Source organism: Myxocyprinus asiaticus, chromosome 30, assembly GCF_019703515.2.
Source record: "Myxocyprinus asiaticus isolate MX2 ecotype Aquarium Trade chromosome 30, UBuf_Myxa_2, whole genome shotgun sequence".
In the NCBI taxonomy this organism is placed as follows: domain Eukaryota; kingdom Metazoa; phylum Chordata; class Actinopteri; order Cypriniformes; family Catostomidae; genus Myxocyprinus; species Myxocyprinus asiaticus.
Window position 1 is genome coordinate 16,940,281 of NC_059373.1, and position 25,840 is coordinate 16,966,120.

A 25,840-nucleotide genomic window follows, 5' to 3' on the forward strand; every position below is an offset into this window, starting at 1 on the left:
ATTAAATAATTTAAAAAGGTGATGAAACTAGGTATTTATGTTGACTACGGGTTGGTTTGGGTGATGGGGAGATGATGCGTTTCAGAGTTAATGGTATCCTTTGAAACCTCTTTTTTTTTTTCTTTTTTTTTTTTTTTGGCGATCACATCTGCCTAGCTGCTCAAAGCATGTGCGCGAGTGTGCGTCACTGTGTTTTAGGTACGTGGGTCCGTTATGGGATTTGTGGATTGAGAGGGAATGCCGGGCCTCTTCACACTTCTTAGGACGAAATTTGACTGGGTGTTTAGCCTGTAGATGGCAGGAGCGTCATTCTACAGTGCAATCACCCAGTCTTACATCTCACATTCACTGCCGAAGTTCTTGCAGAGATGCCGTTCGGCTAACAAGTAATACAAATATGCTATTACTTAATTGGTAGAGTAAATCACGAATGATGTTCTCACCCAGGATTCTCAGAAAAAGGGGTCAAAGTATACCCACTAGAACCCAATCAAGGCATTAATACTCTACAGAGCTGATCGACTTCAGCATACTGGACTAAATGAAACATGGAATGTTTTTTAAACGTATGTGGTGAATGGGTTTTCTTTTATAGGCAATTACGTCAACGTTCAAGCAGTAAAAGCATCCCTCATTAGGCTTCCTGTATAGCCTATATGTTTCCAGTGAAAAAGGATGTGATCTTGATCTATGCAAATAAATCATTATATTTAACAGAGTTTCGCATTTAAAGAGAAAAATGGCTTAAAACATTTGCAACATTATCCAATGCCTTCAAATTAGTGTATTTTTATTTATTTTATTTTTTATTTTTTTTGCTTATTCTTTCATCTACTCATAAATGCATTTCGGCATTTACAATTAAGTATATGAGTAGTTATGAACATGATCACAGTGAAAAAACACACAGTTAAGACAAATTGAATAGGCATTGGAGTCGATGAGCGAGATCAGAGTTTGGCCCCTTTTGGTGAGATGGTTGAGTCCTCCTCAAGGTTGCTGTGGTATCCCAGCATCACCGTTCACTTCGAGCCACACCGCGATCCGCTCCGCTTCAGGCTGAGGGAAAGAACAACTACCTTCATGTCAACATGAACGTAGATGACACTGAGGGGCAAAGCGTAAGATCAACGGGAATCCTGTCCGTTTTCAAGAGAGGATGTATTAAATGTGGTCCGGTGGACTCCCGAGCCAAGAAAATGAGGATTAAAACTGGAGTTACATTTTGGAATCTGATATTTTTTATGATGGTCACGTGCGTACGAGGTAAGTAATGAGGCTCAATTAGTTATTTTTATTTATTTATTTTTATATTAAAAAGAAAATTACGCGGATTTACATGTGTATATGGATGGGAATTAGGTTTGAATGCATGCATGGAGAGCCAACCGTGCAGCAGAATACTTGAGCAGAGAAGCGCATTTACTCAATGCAGGCATTGAGCGAGGACTCAATAAATATTCTTGCAGTATGCTCACGCGGATACGTGAGTTGCTTATTGTCATTAAATTGTGAATTTTAAAGTAATGTAAGCTGCAATATTTTGGCGTAGAGATATATTGCCTAAATAAAATAACACATTTAACAACATTTAGGGCGTTTTTAAAAAAGTGCTCTCGAATAATCACTATTAGGAATTTGCTAATTAAATATGAACGCTCACAAAAGAACGCTTATTATGAGTGTTTATTGTCGGGCAACGATAGATCTCAGTGATGGGTTGGGATTGGATCACGATTCCTTTTTGAGATGTGAGGTGCAGGGAAGCCATCAAAATGCTTCGTTATCACGGGAAACATGCATTAGTTTATAAGAACTGTCAAGAACAGGGTGGACAATGACAACGTGTGACATGCAAGATTTCGACCGTACACCTGTCAGTGTAGTCTACCAACAGAGCATCCCGTGCTGGAATTGGCGCGTGTGGACGCCTATTGATTTCCCTTGATTTGGCGGATTTAACTGTTGCACGCCGCCTTCATGTAACATGTGAAGCATGTATACCAGCCGAACATGATCTGCTGTTGTGACAATGGTTGAAGAACCCACAGTCATGTATCTTGGTCATTGCCACCTTCCTAGCATTTTAATTTGCATCAGAGATGATTCATTTCCATCTAAGCTAAAAGGTTTGTAAGAATAATCGTGTAAAACGAGCACAAACATGCTTTCCTCCTATAACCACCACCTCAAATAAAAATAAACACATTTTCACACCTCATTAATACATAGCAACAGATAAGCTATAAACAGTTGTTATTTGTCATTTTTGTCTTGTTTTATTTATTCGTTATGCTTTATCATATCACGTAGCCTATGTCATCGCAGAAGAAGAAGAAGAAGAAGAAGAAGAAGAAGAAGAAAAAAAGAATACTGAAAAAGAGGTTCATTTGTTCCCTGGTTTGAGCAGTAGCCTACCCGGTGTCCGTATAAATAGCGCGAGCTGCAGTATTGTTGGCTGATAACTCGTCGCGTGGTGGCAGTGTGACGAGATCCCGAGGATAATTAATGCAAACAAGACTTCACATCACTGTATGTGTGTGTGTGTACATGTTTATACTACATTGTGGGGAGATCATCTACCTTGTGGGGCCCAGCCAGCGGTCCCCACGAGGGAAATGGCTTATTAAATATACTAAACTAACTAAATATACTTTTTATTTATTTATTTATTTATTTATTTTTTTTTGTGGAAAATGCAAAAAGGTTTCTGTGAGGGTTAGGGGATAGAAATTATTGTTAGATCTGTATAAAATCCATAAAATGCATGGAAGTCTATGGAGAGTCCCAACAATGATATAAAAACAAGTTAGTGTGTGTGTGTGTGTGTGTGTGTGTGTGTGTCTGTGTGTCGCTCTCCGCACACACACACACACACACACACACACACACACACACTGAACTCTGGGTTAAGTGTTCCTTAAATGAGTCATTCTGGGTAAAATTGTTATGTAGTTAAATACATAAACTCTTGCATTAGACCTTATTCAGAGTGGCGCGGCTGGCGTCATATTTAATTTTCAACGGGAATGTAAACGAGGCAGTGAGGGATAGACCTACAGTCTCTTCAATTGGGTTATACTACTGTTGTTTTTCAGTTGATTAAAAAAAAAAAAATGGTGCATGCTATCAAAGCGACTGTCTATACCTCACAGCATTGTTTTCATTTCTGACAAAATTAAATATGGCACTACTCAGAATAAGGTCTATGAACACAAATTAGGAGACCTCAGTTCAAAGATAAAAAGATAGTCGATAAGAGGTTCGTGGTTTATGATCAACAGGCCTAAGGACTAAGCTTAATTATGAACAATAATTCAAACTGGTGCTGAATTAAAACACACTGTTCTGGGTGCAGGTTGTTCCACTTGGACCCAGGTGGTAGAATTTTAAATAAAAATGCTTCATCTCGTTCTTTTATTTCTTGCAGACACTGTATTTAGCAAAGACATATATTCTGATACATGGAATACTTTAGCGGTCTACATTACTCCCACGGCGATCTACTGTATGGAATGCAAATTAGTAATCTATTATGTTTATGGCTTTATAAGAAACTCATACATTTCTTAATGAAATTTTTTTCTAGTTCTCAAGCAAGGGAGTTATCCAGATTCTTCGTGGTTGACTTCACACTGTAAACGAGTGTTCTGACACTGCTCTGTTCTCAGCCACAGATTAAAGAACTGTTTTATCAGCTGCCTCTTTAATCTCACTTGCATTGAATCAATCATTGTAACTGACCACAGATCAGTAGCTAAAAGCCGAATGTGCCTACTCAATGGTGAACATACGGACCAACAGAGGATGAGCCCAGAGGGAACAGATTAATAGTCGTAGAAGCATCATACTTGGAATCAGTGCCCTATCCTACAAGTGTAAAATCCAGCATGTTACGGTTTGATGCTGTGTAATACAGCCTCTTCTCAACCTTGCTTGAAAGAGGCTTTTAATCTCCATAAGCAAAGCATTGCTGTTGACAAGCCAGGTGCAGAGCAGGGTCATTAGAGTCCTCAGATGTCTACAGTCAAATAGATTTTAGGAACAGCTCTTCTACAGATATGTTTATGGTTGCTCAATATGAGTATGCTGTACTTACAGAAACATAGGCTGTGTCTCGTTTGGAAGGCTGCGTCCTCCGGAGGTCGCATTTGTCGGCCGCATACGTCATCGAGGCTGTCTTGTTTCAGAAAAGCAGGTAGGACACTTCGAATGCAGCCTTCGAATGCAACCTGCTTTCACGGGAATTCGGAGGATGCATGAGGTGTATCCTTCATGGCCACTCACAACCCACAATTCTTTGCTTCAACGGAAATGTCTAAAAAAAATGTAAATATTTTTGCCAATTTGCCTGTAAATATGATGTTCAAACGCAAGGAATGTTAATTCCCAAGTACCTCAGTAGATGGGTGCAGAGTATATAATATGTGTAATTATATTAATATATAATTAAAATAAAGCATTAGACTAAAAGTACACCTGTAAAATCTATTTTCTTTTCTCTTTACATCATTATAACTCTCCTAAAATGTACCTCATACATTCCCTTCTAAAGGGACTTTGTTCCCTTCTCACTCAAAGCGCTCGCGCTTGTTAAAAAGTGGCGTGCTGTCATAGCAACCATGTTACGTTCTGTTTTTGTTTGTCCTATGAAGGCCGACTCGTTTAAACGAGACTTGTTTAAAGGAGGACGCTCAGTATACTGCAGCCTTCAAAGGACGTGTCCTACCTAGCATGCAGCCTTCCAAACAAGACACAGCCATAGACTGTGAGTGCTCTCGCATGAGTTTCTAGTAACTGCTCACAGGTGTGTGGCTTGTTGTGTAACATTTCTGTAGCATTTCCTATCAATTGACAAATGGCATGTTGCCCTCATTTTGAATTGTGTCTTGATGGAAATTGAGCAGCTGTGCTGAAATATATCCAATTACATTGTGTATTCGGTGTCTGCTTATTGGTGGATGTGAAACAGACATAAAGGGTTATAAATACCTCTTGTGAAGGGAATACATGCAGTGGAATGGAGGGAGTTGAGTCACTCTGATGGGCCACCCTCTCACCATGAACCTAGCGCTACTTGGATATGCGTCACCTTTGCCCCCTTCCTGAGCAGAATCTTTCTAAGTTGGAGTGGTCCTCACAGTAACAAGGCTCTTTGCATGAATGCTCAGTAGATCACTTCCTGCATATCAACAATATTTTTGCTGGATGCATGTTCTACTTGTCTCCTTAAAGGAATAGGCACCCTAAAGATGAAAATTCCAAACTGGTCTCATAGAATAAATGTTACTCTATATACATTTTTGCAAACTGACTTGTACGTGCCACTTTCTATGTTTTGCTGCAGTTTCCTGATGAAATGAACACTAGAGGCACTACAACAACTCTGTGGTTAAATCATTGAAACATAAATCACAAGTACAATTGCTTATTTTGATTTTATAAAAATGTATTTTTCAGTAACACTTTTACTTTAACCTTTATCGCATGATATGAAAAATGAATCATTTTAAAGAGGCCCTATTATGCTTTTTGGGATTTTACCTTTCCTTTAGTGTGTAACATAGCTCTTAGTGCCAGTGGCGATTTTATGGGGTGGCCTGTGGTGGCCTGGGCCACCCCTGAAATCTCATTGGCCACCATACTACCCCCCTCTCTTTGGGCGGGTGTGGTCTCCACGGTGTCTTCCCCTTGGGAGTGACACCCCCCCGACTAGACCTGGTGGCCCCAGTCGGTTAATTCCTTTTTTTGGGGGGAGAGGAATAAAAAGAGGATAAGAGGCCACGACTGGGCTAGCCTGTCTCTATCTTTTGGGCAGTCGACTTGTCCCCAAAGGGCCGTTCGACAGTGTAGTGGTTACTTGTGTAACCTCCGTTCCCTGATGGAGGGAACGAGACATTGTGTCCCTCCTGCCACAACACTGAACTACCCGCTGAAATGGCCGGGACCTTGTCTCGGCTCCTCAGCACAAAACCTGAGTGTGTGGTTGCATACCAGCTCCTTTTATACCCATATGTCCAGGGGAGTGGTATGCAAATACCACTCGACAATTTTCATTGGCCTTTTATCAAAGACCAGAGGTGTCTCGGGCTCCCAAGAGTGACCCCTAATGTCACTACATCGACACAACGTCTCGTTCCCTCCATCAGGGAACGGAGGTTATGCAAGTAACCAGGACGTTTTGCCCAAACTTTGCAGTGTTCACGTAATGCCATGAGACCAGGGTCGAAAATTCTCTCATCATTTACTCATCACTCTTATGTCATGTCAGATGTGTATGACTTTCTTTCTTTTGCAGATTTTTTAGAAGAATATATCATGTCCATGCAATGGAAGTGAATGGTGACTAAAACTTTGAAGCTGCTAAAAGAATATAAAAGCAGCATAAGAGTAACCCATGTGATTCCAGTGGTTTAATCCATGTGTTCTGAAGCAATCCAATCAGTTTTGGTTGAGAACAGACCAAAATATAATTAATTTTTCACTATACATCTTGCCATTGCAGGCTCTAAGCATGATTTCAAGTTTGATTACGCGTCCTACTGTTTGACGCACACGCAGAGCGCTAGGAAGTGTAATCAAGCTTGAAATCATGATTGCCAAGGAGACAGCTGATGTCAAGGTTTATTGTGAAAAGGGAGATATATTTTGGTCTGTCCTCACCCAAAACCGTTTAGATTGCTTTAGAAAACATGGATTATACCACTAGAGTCTTTTTATTGGAGCTTCAAAGTTTTGGTCACCATTCACTTGCATTGTATAGACCTAAAGAGCTGAGATATATGTTTGTGTTTTGCAGAAGAAAGAAAGTCATAAACATCTGGCATGGCATGAGGGTGTGTAAATGATGAGAGAATTTTCATATTTGGGTGAACTATTCCTTTAACAGCTCTTGATCATCAAACTTGCATTAATCATGCACAAATACTCATACCTGCTGTGGTGTCTTAACTTGTACTTGATTGAAGTGTTAAACAGCTTGTTCTTAAAAGCACACAAAGACACTGGCAGATGGATGGCTTTTCAGAAACGGGTGACTTTTTGTAATTAGTGGACAAGAGAGGATCTAGTTGAAATTTATTTCACAAGTTGCTACTCTTGACCACAGACTGATTGAAGGTCTTTTAAGAAACTTGTGGAAGATTTGGTCTTTGGTCATATGGTATTAATAATAATAATAATAAAAACATAGGCATGCAGTGTAAGAATGTTTTACAAGCGTACAGGGGTGTAAAATAACAAATGACAAATACTCACGTTACTGTAATTAAGTAGTTTTCCCAGGAATTTTTATTTTTTTAAGTAGTTTAAAAATGGTATACTTTTACTTGAGTACATTTTAAGTGCTGTAACTGTACATTTAATGCGCTATTTTCCCACCGTCTGTGTTCGCTACTTCCCTGTCTTGATTTTATTTTTATCTATCAAGGTGATTGGCTAGGGAGAGTTTTGTGACTCCCGTCAAATCAATTCACACGTAAAAAAAACTTGAATGGCAGCTGCAGATTGGTGTCAACTGTTATGGATGTGGAGGATGCCTCAAACACAGTTCAACACCTGAACATCACGGCCGCACCTGAAAAGGCTTTTTGCAGTGAAAAAAGCCAATTGCATGTTTGTGTCATGTGAGTTTAACTTGCTCAAGCCAGATATCCGCATTAATCCTGCCTCTAATTTTAAGAAACATATCGAGGTAAATTTCACATTTCTGCTTACTAGATTCTGTGTGTATAATGTAGCCTGTAATTTAGCTATCTATCACTGAGATTATTGGGTTGATGTGAGAGATTAAGGCAATGTTATCAATAGGGCTGGGCGATAGAACAATCTTGATGTTTATCTGAAAAAAAGAGAGAAAGAGAGAGAGAGAGAGAGAGAGAGAGAGAGAGAGAGAGAGAGATGTCCTTGATATCGATGATAAACTTTTGAGTAATTTTCTATACCAGGGGTGTTCATTTCATCAATCTCGATAGCAAGACAACCACTGGTTGGTTGATCTAGATAAAATACAGAAGATTTACTTTTTATTTCCTGACGTCTTTCCATGATGCGCCAATTGACCCTGCTTTTTAGTGTGTTTTTTTTAAATGTTTTATGCGCAACAGTAACTCTCTGTCAACATTAAGGGAAATTTAGACTATACATGTAATTGTTTCATACATTATGATATAAAATGGGGATCATTGTATCGAAAATAACTTTCATCTGTTCATTTGTGTAATCGTGTCGCCCTTTAATTTTTATTTTTTCCATCAGATTCATGTAGTTTACAGTATCATAGATAAGTGATGTATTTAAAAAGTTGTCAGTCACAAACACCCATAAAATACCTATATTTTTTTTCTTTCTGGCAAACAAAAGGGAATGTAAATTACGGTATGTGTGCTACATTTTTAAATTGCAGCATAGAGTTTTTATTATAAAGGGGCATAGCTTTCGCAACTCAGTACTCAATAATCACTACTCATGAGTACTTTTAAATGAGCTACTCTTTTACACTTACTTGAGTAGTTTTTAGGATAGGTACTTTTACTCAAATGACATTTTTTAAGAAGTAACAATACTTGTACTTGAGTAATAGTTTTCAGTACTCTTTCCACCCCTGCAAGCATATATACACAACCTCATTTTGCCTTTTAATTATTGTGTATAGAGGGAAGTCAAGTCAATTTTAATTGTATAGCACTTTTCACAATACACATTGTTTCAAAGCAGAAAGCATGCCTTAATCATCTGCTGAACCAGAAAAGACAAATTTAGGGTGCATTGTTAAGGCTGTCAGTTTCAGATTCAACATTCTGATTAACAACCCAAGTTGGTTGCACATAATTCCCATGCATTTTATTAGTGAAAGTTGCAGAGATTTTCAGACAGTGTTAATGTTGTTAACTGTGCTAAGCCAACACGGCCATTCTATACAGGATACCATCATTAAACCATCAACGTTCATGCCAACTTGCACTTCAACTCTCTGCTGCTAAGGAGGTGCTTACCTCCATTACATTTGCATTTATGAATATGTCAGACACTTTTATCTGAAGCTACTTACAGTGCATTGAGGTGAAAATGTTATCAGTTTGTATTTTCCCTGGGAGTCAAACCCATGATCTTTGCGTTGTTAGTGCCAGGAACGCCAGGAACCCTTTTTAGAACTATGGTAAGTGAATCTTAGTCAGGTTAGATGCCATATTTAATTTGACTCTAATGAAAAGGAGACTGTGATGGATTGAAGTACAGTGTGTTCAGTGGGTTGTACTATTGTGTACTTTGGCATCGATCATTCAGCGGACAAATTATTGAATAAACATCTTTCTAAAAAAGGGCCAGTAGGCAAATATCTCTGGAAAACATGGGTTGTTGAAATTAGACGTAATCTAGAACCTTAAAACAGTACAACCCATGAGCACACTGCACTTGTATGCCTCACATCCTCGTTTCTAATTGACACTCATCAAAAATGGTTTCTTTCTTCTTTCTAATTGAGACTCATCACAAATGGTTTCTTTTCAGAATAGGTCTATAGGGGCAGGGGTGTTGGTTCGTGGGGCCAGCAGGGGGCACTAACAATTGTATTAGTGGAAGTTTTAGCCCCTTTTACCACTATGGCTTTACCACTTGAAATTCAGCTTCTAGAAACAGAATAAAAAAGGCTTTATTCACCTTTTACAAACTAGATAATATTTAGAGCACTGTCACACATTGGCAGGCTGCATGAGTGATACTCAGTCATGGCCTCATTACCTGTGAGGGGCTTTTCGTGTGTAGAGAAGTATTTCACAAGTGCACTGTGCTAAGCACATTGAGTGATTCACACAGTGATTTTATTTTGACATAAGTAGAAGAACAGATTTTCCTGAAAAGCAGCTATAAAACATTGCATAAAAGCAGACTCTCTCAGCAACGACTGAATCATTTTCAGTTGATCCAGTGCACACATATATATCAGAATCAGAATGAGAATGAGCTTTATTGACAAGTATGCTTATACATACAAGGAATTTTTCTTGGTGACAGAAGCTTCTAGTGCACAAACAATACAGCAACAAGACAGAGATAATAATAATAATAAAAAGCCAATAGAAAATATGTGTACATAGAAATACACAATAAGACAATATATGTATGTATGTACAAATCTGTTATATACAGTGCAAGGGAATGTAATGCAGAAGAGGTAGGGTATGTTAAATAAATATAATTGACTAAGCTGTGTATTGCATGTAATTATTACACAATGGGGCGGTTTTAACTGTTCATGAGATGGATAGCCTGAGGGAAAAAAATTTTCTTGTGCCTGGCGGTTCTGGTGCTTAGAGCTCTGAGCCGGCCAGAAAGCAACAGTTCCAAAATGTAGTGAGCAGGGTGAGGGAGGTCCAGAGTGATTTTTCCAGCCCTTTTTCTCACTCTGGAAGTGTACAGTTATTGAAGGGAGGGCAGGGGGTAACCAATAATCTGCTCAGCAGTCCGAACTGTCCTTTGTAGTCTTCTGATGTCCGATTTCGTAGCTGAACCAAATCAGACAGTTATTGAAGTGTAGAGGACAGACTCAGTGACTGCTGAGTTGAACTGGATTAGCAGCGCCTGTGGCAGGTTGAACTTCCTCAACTGGCGAAGGAGGTACAACCTCTGCAGGACCTTTTTCAAAATCGAGTCAATGTAGGTCTTCCACTTCAGGTCCTGTGAGATGGTAGCTCCCAGGAACTTGAATGACTCCACTGCTACCACAGTGCTGTTTAGAATGGTGAGCAGGGTCAATGTTGGGCTGTTTTTGTGTGAACTATTCCTTTGAAGGCTGATGTGGCCCCTGTACCAAACAAATGCTCTGGCCCCTTTATTGTGCAGGACATGATGCGCCAAGTGACCCTGCTATTTAGTGTTTTTTTTTTTTTTTATTCCTTGCATTGTTTTGAACATGTTTTATGTGCAACAGTAATTCTCTGTCAACATTAAGGGAAATTTAGACTACACATAAACTGATTTTAATGTAATTGTTGCATACATTATGATATAAAATGGGGATCATTGTATTGAAAATAACTTTCATCTTTTCATTTGTGTAATCATGTCGCCCTTTTATTTTTATTTTTTTCCATCAGATTCATGTAGTGTTTACAGTATCATAGATAAGTGATGTATTTTAAAAGTTGTCAGTCTCAAATACCCATAAAATACTTATATTTGTTATTCTTTCTGGCAAACAGCTATAAAAAGGAATGTAAATTACGGTATGTGTGCTACATTTTTAAATTGCAGCATAGAGTTTTTATTATAAAGGGGCATAGCTTTCACAACTCAGTACTCAATACTCTCTACTCATGAGTACTTTTAAATGAGCTACTCTTTTACTCTTACTTGAGTAGTTTTTAGGATAGGTACTTTTACTCAAACGACATTTTTTAAGAAGTAACAGTACTTTTACTTGAGTATTAGTTTTCAGTACTCTTTCCACCCCTGCAAGCATATATACACAATCTCATTTTGCCTTTTAATTATTGTGTATTGAGGGAAGTAAAGTCAATTTTATTTGTATAGAACTTTTCACAATACACACTGTTTCAAAGCAGAAAGCATGCCTTAATCATCTGCTGAACCAGAAAAGACAAATTTAGGGTGCATTGTTAAGGCTGTCAGTTTCAGATTCAACATTTCGATAAACAACCCAAGTTGGTTGCACATAATTCCCATGCATTTTATTAGTGAAAGATCAGACAGTTCTTGAAGTGCAGAGGACAGACTCAGTGACTGCTGAGTTGAACTGGATTAGCAGCGCCTGTGGCAGGTTGAACTTCCTCAACTGGCGAAGGAGGTACAACCTCTGCAGGGCCTTTTTCACAATCGAGTCAATGTAGGTCTTCCACTTCAGGTCCTGTGAGATGGTAGTTCCCAGGAACCTGAATGACTCCACTGCTACCACAGTGCTGTTTAGAATGGTGAGCAGGGTCAATGTTGGGCTGTTCCTCCTAAAGTCCACAGTCATCTCCACTGTTTTGAGCGTGTTTAGCTCCAGGTTGTTATGACTGCACCAGTGAGCCAGCCTTTCATCCTTCCTTGTGTATGCAGACTTATCATCATCTTGGATGAGGCTGAAGACAGTAGTGCCATCTGCAAACTTCAGGAGCTTGACAGAGGGGTCCTTGGTGGTGCAGTCATTGTTATACAGGGAGAAGAGTAGTGGGGAGGGCACACATCCCTGGGGGGCACCAGTGCTGACTGTACATGTGCTGGAAGTGAATTTACCCAGTCTCTTTAGCTGCTGCCTGTCCGTCAGAAAGCTGGTGATCCACTGACAGATAGATGTGGGAACAGAGGGCTGGGTTAATTTATTCCATTGGAGAGCTGGGATGATGGTGTTGAAAGCCAAACTGAAGTCCACAAAAAGGATCCATGCATATGTCCCTGGTCTCTCCAGATGTTGCAGGATATGATGCAATCCCATGGGGTATGAGACTGAAAGTATATATATATATATATATATATATATATATATATATATATATATATATATATATATATATATGTAACCAGTCCTGCTGAACCCACTCTGAGCGGGATTGGAACCGGTGTTAGTCAGCATGGGAGGTGGGCACCCTAACGAGGAGGCTAAATGCTACAGCCTCTAACATCAGTCACTAGTGTGCCTCTTGAGGCCAGAGGATTGTGGTTTACACATACCGCACAGCGTACCAGCTGGCTCCTGTTACATTCACCCCCTCAAACCTCTCTCATATCCGGGTCACAGCACCACTGTAACTGGTCCTGCTCGACCCGCTCTGAGCGGGATTCAAGCCAGCATAGGAGGTGGACATGCTAACGAGGAGGCTAAAGGCTACAGCCTCTTACGTCAGTCGCTAGTGCATCTCTTGAAGCCAGGGGAGTGCGGTTTACTCATACCGCACAGCTATCACGTACCAGCTGGCTCCCTTTACACTCACTCCCCTAAACCTCACTCCTATCCGGGACATGGCACTACTGTAACTGGTCCTGCTCGACCCGCTCCAAGTGGGATTTGAGCCAACAAGTGAGGTGGCCGTGCTAACGAGGAGGCTAAAGGCTACAGCCTCTAACGTCAGTTGCTAGTGCACCTCTTGAGGCCAGGAGAGTGCGGTTTACTCATACTACACAGCTATTACGTACAAGTTGGCTCCCTTTACACTCACCCCCCTAAACCTCACTCCTATCCGGGTCACGGCACCACTGTAACTGGTCCTGCTCAACCCAGTCCGAGCGGGATTCGAGCCAGCATAGGAGGTGGGTGTGCTAACGAGGAGGCTAAAGGCTACAGCCTCTAACATCATTTGCTAGTGCACCTCTTGAGGCCAGGAGAGTGCGGTTTACTCATACTACATAGCTATTATGTACAATCTGGCTCCCTTTACACTCACCCCCCAAACCTCACTCATATCTGGGTCACGGCACCACTGTAACTGGTCCTGCTCGACCCGCTCTGAGTGGGATTCGAGCCAGCATAGGAGGTGGGCATGCTAATGAGGAGGCTAAAGTCAACAGCCTCTAATGTCAGTCACTAGTGCACCTCTTGAAGCCAGGGGAGTGCAGTTTACTCATACCGCACAGCTATCACGTACCAGCTGGCTCCCTTTACACTCACTCCCCTAAACCTCACTCCTATCCGGGTCACGGCACTACTGTAACTGGTCCTGCTCGACCCGCTCCGAGTGGGATTTGAGCCAGCAAGTGAGGTGGGCATGCTAAAGAGGAGGCTAAAGGCTACAACCTCTAACGTCAGTCGCTATTGCACCTTTTGAGGCCAAGGGAGTGCGGTTTACTCATACTGCACAGCTATCACATACCAGCTGGCTCCCTTTACACTCAACCCCCAAACCTCACTCATATCCGGGTCACGGCACCACTGTAACTGGTCCTGCTCAACCCGCTCTGAGCGGGATTCGAGCCAGCATAGGAGGTGGGCATGCTAACGAGGAGGCTAAAGGCTACAGCTTCTAACGTCAGTTGCTAGTGCACCTCTTGAGGCCAGGGGAGTGCGGTTTACTCATACCGCATAGCAATCACATACCAGCTGGCTCCCTTTACACTCACCCTCCAAACCTCACTCCTATCCAGGTAACGGCACTACTGTAACTGGTCCTGCTCGACCCGCTCTGAGTGGGATTCGAACTGGCATCAGCCGGCATGGGAGGCTGGGCGCTAACGAGGATGCTAAAGGCTACAGCCTCTTACGTCAGTCGCTAATGTGCCTCTTGAGTGTGTTACCACGGAGACATAGCGGACCCCACTGAGAGCGAGAACCACATTATGGCGACCACAAGGAGGTTACCCATGTGACACTACCCTCCCTCTCAACCGGACCAATTTGGTTGCTTACGAGACCTGGCTGGAGTCACTCAGCACGCCCTGGATCCTTTTCATTTACCACAAAACACTCTGTCAAGTGACAAACTGTTGTGGCCTACAATATTGAAGAGTTCTGCATTTTCATGACCTCAGAGGAGTTAAAGGCTTCCAGTGTGACAGCTGTGTAGGAAACATGGTCTGATTGGAGTCCTGTATCTGTCAGGAATGCTCAGGTGCAGAGGCGTGGAGCTGTCTGTTTTTGCAACTCATTTGCACCACTACCTGTTGTGACAGAGTTGCTAAGTCCATACACACCACTAAACATGAGGCAACTTGATTGGACTGACCAAATAAAGACATGTGAATGGGTGAATCACATATTCTGATTTGGAAAACATTTTCTTCCAAAGTGACAGTGCATTCATGGTATACATTTCATCTGTTTATGTGATCCCTGGGAATCAAACCCAGGCATTACTAGCACCACACTCTTCCAACTTAGTTATTGGAAAAGCATTTTATATATATATATATATATATATATATATATATATATATATATATATATATATATATATATATATATATATATAAATTGGTGTGACCTCCATATGCCTTTAATACAGCACTAATTATCCTTGGTACACTTGCACACAGTTTTTCTTGGTTTTCAGCAGACAGGCTGTTCCAAGCATCTTGGAGAATTTCCCACAGTTCTATGTATTTAGTCTCAATTGCTTCTGTCTCTTCAGACTGATCTCACAGTGAAATCAGAAACAATAGGTTGACTTTTCATGAGCTACATTGAAAGGAATGCATGTTTTATAAACTGTACCCCCCAACTCAAACCTGAACCTAACCATCAGTGGAGTAAAAATTTTATGTTAGGGTGAAAAATGCAACATCTGAATCGTGCTCCTCACTGATTTTGAAAAACACGATTACTTCCTGGATTCAATGCAGGATGCAAACCCGGGTCTTCCATGCTGTTGCCATTACACGCTTCCTGTTGCACCACAAAGGAAGGTAGACACATTTGAGCAAATGCAAAAATGTCTGATAGGAGATGGCACTTTTGAGTGAGTCAGCATAATATGGCCGATCCTAGGGTACTGGCACTTTCAGAAACAACATGCAGACTTTTCATGTAATCATATTGGTCTCTTCATGTAATCCCAGACCAGGGCTAGACTGGGACATAATTTCAGGCCAGGAGTCTCACACTCATCCAGGCCACCCAATAAACGTCCGACAAATTTTAAAACCACTGCTGATATTGGGGATAATGATTTAAAAATACACTTTACGCTAAGGTTGTATACGTTCTGTCTTCAATTTCACACATCCAGTTCATGGAGCTATAAAATGGAGAGAACTATCCGTTAGCATCCCCATTCATCTCTATGACTGCACTCAGCTAGCGCAAGGTTCCTAGAAAGCTAGCGAAATGGAGGCTGCCATCTTTGCTCATGGGCGCTCAGGACAGGTGTTGTGAGAAATCAAGCCCCCACTGAAAATTGGGTCTCCCTCTGACGTCACAGCAATTCCACTGGCTGAGGGACCTATTAATTGGTACTATATTCACTGCCTGCTTTAAAATCGTTTTATGATGTATGTCGATATAACTTTGTAAATACATCATTTAATGACTTTTAAACCATAAGTTACACATAATAGTATATAACTGAAGCTATAGATTGTGAAATTAAAGTGTTATTGTTTGTGTTTTTCAGTTAGCCTAGGCTTCAATGACATGCTATCACGATAACATGATAGGTTTTTGCTCAGGAATTACAAACGGTTACCCCCGTGGGGACTCGATTTACTGGGCAGACTCAATTTATCATGACACCGGATTGGGTGTCACGTGACTGATCACACGTCTGTGGGAATAGATAGGAAAAAATATAAATTAATTTAATGCTTTTAAGAGCCATTCAAAACAATCCGTCACTGGATGACAATGTGCTATAACGTAATGAAATAATTTATTTTCTTTATTATTTCGTCATAAAACATATCTACTTTTGAATGGCTGTCTATGGAGAAACATGCTTTTTGCCATTGGGTGGTGTAGTTCCAGCATCTACCAGCAGGGGCTAACAGGGACCTGCTAACCAGCCAGATCCTAACCCCGGATCCAGTTGAATAGAGCTTTCATTTTAGCAGGACTTTTATTTTGACAGACCATTGAGTTCTTAATTTTTTTGATGGGTGCTGGTTATATCAAGCTTCCCATTAACGCGAGCTGAAATCTCCGAGCTGCAATGGTGAAGGACATGTAAGTGTTCACAGTCATTAAACGCACTGCATGAAAATCAAGCACCAGTTGTGTGTGTTGCGTTTGTGTGTGTGTGTGTGTGTGTGTGTGTGCCTGCGTGTTTAACCCTGTTCTTGGAGCACCCCAAACACTACACATCAAACACACCTGATTCAACTCATCAGCTTATTAGTGGAGACTCCAAGACCTGAATTGGGTGTGTCAGAAAAAGGGAGATACAAAATATGCAGTGTTGGGGGGGCTCCAGGAACAGGGTTGAGAACCACTGAAGTAGATGACAGAGCAGAGCGGCACCTGTCGTTCATTCTGTAGAACGCAGTGAATGTGACTGTATATTATTTAATTAAATGACATCCTTCTGCTTTTTAATGCTCAATCTTGGCCATATCAAGATTTTTTTGACATTTTATATTCAAATTGTCATTGATTTCATCTCAAAACTGTCACATCTCATAACATTTTGCAATGGCAACGTACTGTAATATGATACCGAAATTAGCAACAAGATCATATTGTACTGTTTTAATTTTTTTGGTATCGCGATATTTCGTTAGTACCGGTATATTGCGCAACCCTAATCTGTAGCAATGAATGAGTTTCATTCAAGCTGCCAAACCACACATAGACATACTTGTTTCTGAAAATACATTGTGTAGGCTTTATGAAAGACACATGTAAACAATATATCATCCAGTGATGGCTAGAGAAGAAATCTTTGTCCTTTGATATGCGAACTATGCGAGTAGTTACCATAGAGTTGTGCTCCGTGGCGTGGCAGACATTTGAGCAGCCTCAAGGCACTGAGTGGCAGCGGCAGTTTGCGTACCTTTATTGAAAACAATTGTTTTGCGTCCGGTGTGCAACCCCCTTAAGAGAAAATGCGCACGCAGCCTACTGTTGCTACGTATTGTTGCTACGTATATTAACGAACGCAACTTCCACGCATCTGATTGACAGGTAACGCGCTCTCTCATTTCAGTTAATTTTGTGATTATTTTTTGGTATTTCAGCAGACAACATGCTTCATACATTCAGATAGACAGTATTAAGAGGGTAAACTTTATCATTCAACTGAAGTGTGAACAAGCATTTAGACACTTACATTGGCTGCGCTCTGTCCATGCACTGAATTAATGCATGTACTTGAATGAGCGGGTTTTCCACGCATTTAATTGAACTGCTCACGTAATGTCAATGGTATGACCCATTTTAGGGGTTGCCCAGATTAGTCAAGACTAGGGGACTTGTGAATTATTGCCAATTTATTATCGAATTCAAAATTCAGAAATCATTTGAATGGCAGTAATATAAAATAATAATGAATAAATAAATAAATAAATAAAAACAAGTGGGGCAGCAGGCCAAATTAGTCGCCAGGCCACCGTGACTTTGCCCGCCACTCCCGATAGCCAGTCCGGGACTGTCCCAGACTGACTCAATAATGTTGGAATTTGGGCTCTGAGGGGGCATTACCATCTGCTTCAGGACTCCTTGTTCTATTTCTATTGTATAGGATATCTAAAGTTGATATTTCCTGTTGACACACTTAAGCAGAACATATAAAACAACCATCTCAAGACAAATGTTTTTGTGGAACATCTGATGTTCCTGAGACTTTAGGACTTAGGCTTATATACTGTATAAATATTTAATAAGTAGCATTTAACATCCACTTGGCTCAAAAATCAGAGGGTGCCACTGAATGAATTAACATGACGCTTCTGTATCTGTACACTGTTGTACTGCAGCTTCCCATGTTATTTTTAGCTGAACCCTGGCAGATTTCCTAGGCATGTTGGACCTAGACCTCTGCCCTCTTCAGAATGCCCATGATCATCTTGCTCTGGATGCACTGCCGAGACAACCTTTTATGGTTCAACTTCTGTGAATGAAGAAATGACATCAAAGCCCATTCTGAAGACCACTGGCTTGAGAGAAAGGAGAAACCATCCCTCAAAGCCAGCCGATAGAGAAAGTTGGCACAGATTCAAAGAGGATGGGAGCAGGGGTTGTTATACAATTGACCCCTCACCTTGTAGAATTTGCTAGCAGGTCACTCGCACTGTGGCTGTGTTTCTTTTCCCACTTGATGTTTTCCACCTCATTGTTCTCGGCTGAGATATGTTTAGTACAGTCAGTAATAAATTTGTGGCCTCATTGTTTCACAAGGGAGGTTTGTTCGCAACTGCCACTCATGGTGGGTCTCTTTTTTAAAGGGAAAATAGTTGTCAGTACAATTTAGGTTCTTTTGAATCAGGACTGCTTCATGCCGAGTGCTTCTGCTAATTTTCACAAAGCTCATTTACTCTTTTCTCCCTCCAGTTCCTGCTCACATGTTGTTTCTTTTCCACAGACAGCAGACATAAATAATTTCTCATTGAGTTAGACTCTAAAATATCATGAGAGTGATATTTTTGTATAATTGACAAATGTCTACTGTATCAGAGATGGAAGAATGACATAGATACCTGTCATCAGCCTAAGGACACAGCTGGATGGAGCTCTAGAAACGCCTGACCCTTGACCTTTTTTCCCTGAGCTTCTGGCTAATACAGAGGGTGCAGCTGCTTGCCATGTTGTCACATTGGACGATTCCATAAATTAATATATCTAGGTTTTTTCCCCCACAAATGTTCACTTAGTCCACCTGTGCTCAGTGCTTGAAGTTGGTCAGTACTCCTCTGTATTTCTGTGCTATTCTGTCAATAGTAACAGATATATCGGCCAACCGCTATATCGGTTGGGCACTAACAGGGCCGGAGTGGGATTCATATTCAGCCCGGGATGTCATGTCCAAGTCAGCCCACACCCAAAAGGGGGATTGGAGGTGAAGATGATAACAATAAAACAAGATCTCAGCAAAAATATGCAATATATGTAATTACTTGAAAATTATTTAAGCTCTCCATGTCATTATACCACATACAGCATTCACTAAGATTTTCACTTTGTCATAAGACATCATTGTATGTGTTGTAAAAATAAGTGAATGTTAAAGGGATATTTGATCATTTCCTTACCCTCATGCCATCCCAGATGTGTATGACTTTCTTTTGCAGAACATGAATGAAGAAGTTTAGAAGAACTGTTGGTCTATTCAATGCAACTAAATGAGAAGCGTTGAGAAACAGATCAATAATTAAGTCATTTTTTACTATAAATCTCCACTTTCACTTCCACAAGCACTCTTCTCTCTTAAGAGTTCTTCTTCTGTTTTTGGTGATTTACATAAGCATATCACCCCCTACTGGGCAGGGAGGAGAATTTATAGTAAAAAAAAAAAATAAAAAAAAATATTGATCTGTTTCTCACCCACCCCTATCATATCGCTTCTGAAGACATAGATTAAACCACTGGAGTTGTATGGATTACTTTTATGCTGCATTTATGTGATTTTTGTACCTTCTGAGTTCTGATCACCATTCACTTGCATTGAAAGGACCAACAGAACTGAGAAATTCTTCTAAAAAGCTTAATTTGTGTTCAGCAGAAGACAGAAAGTCATAAACATCTGGGATGGCATGAGGGTGTGTAAATGATGAGAGAAATTTCATTTTTGGGTAAACTAAGTTTATTTTAAAGACTATCTAGGCACATAATAACACCATAGAACTGTAAATGTTAATAACTCTTTCAAGATGTACAGGCTCACACTTTAAATGGTCAGTGCTTTGTATTTTAGATCATTAAAATAGCAACAGATCCAGTGAAACAATTAAGGTTGAGTGATTGTTTTTAAATTTTTACATGCCATTCAAAAACATGCCATTTTACAATGATAAGAGTGAAATAAAAGACTAAAAATAACACATTTGTACTTTTCTTTTACTTGGAATGTAAATGTTCAGGACAAAGGCAAAATGGTTTCTGTCTCTTTAAGAGGATTTTATCGCATTATACAACACTGAAGGCACTTTGTGCAGTTTGTTTCGCTGAGTCTAATCTTTTGAGAGCTGTATAGTCCCATTATTTTCGTATAATTTTCGCTGTTGCATCTGTATTCATTTCCTTTAAGTACTCTGTTTTTTTTTTTTTTTGTTTTTTTTTTGACAAAAAATAATTTTGCTATTATCATTCTGCACTGCTAGGGAAGAGGATTTCAGAGATTAATTGAGATTGTGAGACTGCAGTCAGTATTAAACTTGTGATGATCTTGTAGGCTACCTGAAGCACATTCATCCATTCAGCTATTAGTAGGCTATCTGTTCTCGATGGATCTTCCGTGATCCTTTCCGCGCTGTCAAGTGAAGCGGCGCAACATCAGTTTCGTCTCTCACAGGCTACTCTCTCATTTGTTTGGGTGTAAGATGATAAAATACAGACTGCATCTGCTATAATATGGAACGCAATTCTGATCCTTTAAATACCGGATGTTATGGACTGTTGGCAATTGTTATGCAACATATGATGAAAGTTTGTCAATCAACATGCGGACCTAACCGGACCACTTTTTGACCGGCCCAGCAGGAATTCTCCCGATCTTCCCGATTGCCACTCCGGCCCTGGGCACTAATATATACTGTATATATACACTACCGTTCAAAAGTTTAGGGTCGCTTATTCTTTATTTATTTTTTTTTTTTTCACATTTTAGAATAATAGTAAAGTCATCACAACTATGGAATAATAGAAATGGAAATATGGGAATTAGGTTGTGACTAAAAAAAAATCAAAAATAAATCAAAACTATGTTTTATTTTAGCATCTTCAAAGTGGCCAGACTTTGCCTAGATTTTGCAGAAATGTACTCTTGGCATTTTCTCAACCAGCTTCTTGAGGTATCACCCTGGGATGCTTTTTAAACAGTATTGAAGGAGTTCCCATTTATATGCTGGGCACTTATTGGCTGCTTTTCTTAATTATTCGGTCCAAGTCATTCATTTCAAAAGCTTTGTTTTTTTGTTTTTTGTTTAATAAAATTTTAGTTTTGTAATTAAATAAATTCATATGTTGGCACAATTATATTTTTGTCTACAAAAATAATTTCAAACATTTAAGCATAACGCCTTCAGATCAAAAGGTTTTTAAGATCATGAGAAACATTTCAGGCAAGTGACCCCAAACTTTTGAACTGTAGTGTATATATATATATATATATATATATATATATATATATATATATATATATATATATATATATATATATTACTGTGCAAAAGTTTTAGGCACTTAAGATGTTTCACAAAAACCATTGTCTTAAGATGGTTATTTATATCTTCAGCTTTAGTGTGTCAATAGGAAAAATACATTTTAGACTCCCAAACGTTACTTTTGCAAATAGAAAAGATTAGAACAGAAGAACAGGGCACTCTGCAAGAGATGGCATGGTCCCCACAGAGCCCCCCACTGAACATCGAGTCAGTCTGGGATTACATGAAGAGACAGAAGCAATTGAGACAGCCTAAATAGATAGAAGAACTGTGGTGAATTCTCCAAGAAGCTTGGTACATCCTATCTGCCAACAACCAAGTAAAATTGTGTCCAGATATACCTAAGAGAATTGGAGCTGTTTTAAATACAAAGGTGGCCACACCAAATATTGATTTAGATTTTGTATGTTTACTGGACTTTGTATGCTTGTGTGTGTGTGTGTGTGTGTGTGTGTGTGTATATATATACAGCTCTGGGTTTACTATTTATAAGTACACTGTAAAATCTAATTAGTTGAACTTATGATTTTTCAAGGCAATCGTTTGGCATTCTTTTTCTAAGTAATCTTACCTATTTGACTCAAGTAAACTGAGCTTAATTTTATAAGTAACGTTAACTAGTTAAAAGTAAACTCAACTCATCTATGATTAAAGTATTGTTGTTTTGATTTAATTATTTAAATTAGGTTATAACATGTCTTAATAATATAAGGGAAATTATGACTAGAATCTAGGTTAGCCATATGGCTCACTGGACTCTACTCAGTACTTCTTAGTGCACATAAATCTGGGCTTTTGTAAAGTACACATGAGTAAAGAAGAATGGCTTAAACTTCACAGGCTCCAAGTTCACCAGAAGTAACGCTAATCACCCTCATGGTGACTTAACGAAAATCTCAGTTATCAATCAGCTACAACAAAACAACTACAACAGTCATAAGAATTAAAAGTAAATACATTTTTAAATAAAATACTATTATTTTACTACCTAAGTTCCCTTGTTTTGACCAAACAAACATAATTTATTCAAGAGCAAGAGTTTATGGCTATTCCACATAGCCTCAATTTTGTACTTGGTAATTTTGAGTTAGTAGTACTTGAAGCCAGAATTTAAAGAATTTATGTATTTGAGTATTGATTCCAAAATGTGAGATTTCAATTAATGTTTAATAAGGACCACTTAAATGTTTTTATTAATGACAACTTTAGGGTTTAGAGAGTAACAGTACCTTAATTAAAAATAGTAAAAACTTAAGATTGAGTAAACAATTTAAAAAAAAAAAAAAAAAAAAAAAAAAAAAATATATATATATATATATAATTTGAGATTACTATTTACAATGTATGTGTTTGAGTAAATTGAACATTTTTGTTGTATTCTATACAGTACTGACAAAATTTCTTCCAAATTCCAAATAAAAATATGGCATTTATTAGCAGAAAATGACAAAAACTGGTCAAAATAACAAAAAAAGATGCAGTGCTTTCAGACCTCAAATAATGCAAAGAAAATACAGGTGCATCTCAATAAATTAGAATGTCGTGGAAAAGTTCATTTATTTCAGTAATTCAACTCAAATTGTGAAACTCGTGTATTAAATAAATTCAATGCACACAGACTGAAGTAGTTTAAGTCTTTGGTTCTTTTAATTGTGATGATTTTGGCTCACATTTAACAAAAACCCACCAATTCACTATCTCAAAAAATTAGAATACATCATAAGACCAATAAAAAAAAAAAACATTTTTAGTGAATTGTTGGCCTTCTGGAAAGTATGTTCATTTACTGTATATGTACTCAATACTTGGTAGGGGGTCCTTTTTGCTTTAATTACTGCCTCAATTCGGCATGGCATGGAGGTGATCAGTTTGTGGCACTGCTGAGGTGGTATGGAAGCCCAGGTTTCTTTGACAGTGGCCTTCAGCTCATCTGCATTTTTTGGTCTCTTGTTTCTCATTTTCCTCTTGACAATACCCCATAGATTCTCTATGGGGTTCAGGTCTGGTGAGTTTGCTGGCCAGTCAAGCACACCAACACCATGGTCATTTAACCAACTTTTGGTGCTTTTGGCAGTGTGGGCAGGTGCCAAATCCTGCTGGAAAATGAAATCAGCATCTTTAAAAAGCTGGTCAGCAGAAGGAAGCATGAAGTGCTCCAAAATTTCTTGGTAAACGGGTGCAGTGACTTTGGTTTTCAAAAAACACAATGGACCAACACCAGCAGATGACATTGCACCCCAAATCATCACAGACTGTGGAAACTTAACACTGGACTTCAAGCAACTTGGGTTATGAGCTTCTCCACCCTTCCTCCAGACTCTAGGACCTTGGTTTCCAAATGAAATACAAAACTTGCTCTCATCTGAAAAGAGGACTTTGGACCACTGGGCAACAGTCCAGTTCTTCTTCTCCTTAGCCCAGGTAAGACCCCTCTGATGTTGTCTGTGGTTCAGGAGTGGCTTAACAAGAGGAATACGACAACTGTAGCCAAATTCCTTGACACGTCTGTGTGTGGTGGCTCTTGATGCCTTGACCCCAGCCTCAGTCCATTCCTTGTGAAGTTCACCCAAATTCTTGAATCGATTTTGCTTGACAATCCTAATAAGGCTGCGGTTCTCTCGGTTGGTTGTGCATCTTTTTCTTCCACACTTTTCCCTTCCACTCAACTTTCTGTTAACATGCTTGGATACAGCACTCTGTGAACAGCCAGCTTCTTTGGCAATGAATGTTTGTGGCTTACCCTCCTTGTGAAGGGTGTCAATGATTGTCTTCTGGACAACTGTCAGATCAGCAGATTGTGTAGCCTAGTGAACCAAACTGAGAGACCATTTTGAAAGCTCAGGAAACCTTTGCAGGTGTTTTGAGTTGATTAGCTGATTGGCATGTCACCATATTCTAATTTTTTGAGATAGTGAATTGGTGGGTTTTTGTTAAATGTGAGCCAAAATCATCACAATTAAAAGAACCAAAGACTTAAACTACTTCAGTCTGTGTGTATTGAATTTATTTAATACACGAGTTTCACAATTTGAGTTGAATTACTGAAATAAATGAACTTTTCCACGACATTCTAATTTATTGAGATGCACCTGTAAGTTCATATTAATTTTTAAAGAACACAATACTAATGTTTTAACTAAGAGTTCAGATATCAACATTTGGTGAAATAACCCTGATTTTCAATCACAGCTTTCATGTGTCTTGTCATGCTCTCTACCAGTCTTTCACATTGCTGTTGGGTGACTTTATACCACTTCCGGTGGTCCTCTATCCACACCTTGATTGACCTGGCTGGGGGGCATGGAGCATTGTCCTGCTGGAAAAACCAATCCTCAAAGTTGGGGAACATTGTCAGAGCAGAAGGAGGACAGTTTTCTTCCAGGATAGCCTTGTGCGTGGCTTGTCCTTCACAAAAAGGAATCTGCCTGATTCCAGCCTTGCTGAAGCACCCCCAGATCATCACCGATCCTTGTTGGACTTTGACATCAACAACCGCGGTTGAAATCCAGGCAGACACACGAAAGTGAAAGTGCCATAGAAGCGAAAGGAAAGACATGGTTGCTTCAGTAAAAAAAAAATTCTTCTTTTTTTTTTTTTCTATTTGCGGTTAGGATAAGGTGTTGGTTAAGGCTAAGGATGTCTGTTTTGTTAAACTCTCATTTATATTTCCAGACACTATTGGTTAGGTTTAGGGTACAGTTTTAGGCAGTGGTGTAGTAGTGTCTGAAGAGGTGGGCATACTGTGAATTTGTGAAAGACCCCCCCACCAAAAAAAAAAAAAAAAAAAAAAAAAAAAAAAAAACATGCACACGATCTCTAAAATTCATATATTTAAATGTATATACATTACATATGTAAAATGTGTAAAAGAAATATATTTTTTTCCATTAAAAAAAAAAAAAATTGTCTGTTGTCTTTATAGTCCCACTTGAATTTACAAAATCAAATCATTTTTATTGTCACACAACCATATACACAAGTGCAATAGTGTGTGAAATTCTTGGGTGCAGTTCTGAGCACAATTTACAATAAACTTCAGATTTACACAACACAATTTAAAATCTAATATACACATAATTACACACACCACAATATACAA

The 25,840-nt window shown here is 39.3% G+C and overlaps 1 protein-coding gene across 2 annotated transcripts in view; it reads left to right on the forward strand.

Moving 5' to 3' along the window:
• Nucleotides 1-1,078: 1,078 nt before the first annotated feature.
• csmd3b (CUB and Sushi multiple domains 3b) overlaps nt 1,079-25,840 on the forward strand; it is a 715,228-nt gene continuing 690,466 nt past the window's right edge. For both annotated transcript variants that reach the window (XM_051664389.1, XM_051664390.1), the window contains exon 1: nt 1,079-1,266. In XM_051664389.1, the coding sequence (XP_051520349.1) occupies nt 1,092-1,266 (175 nt within the window). In that variant the 5' untranslated portion in view covers nt 1,079-1,091. The remainder of the gene's footprint in view (nt 1,267-25,840) is intronic.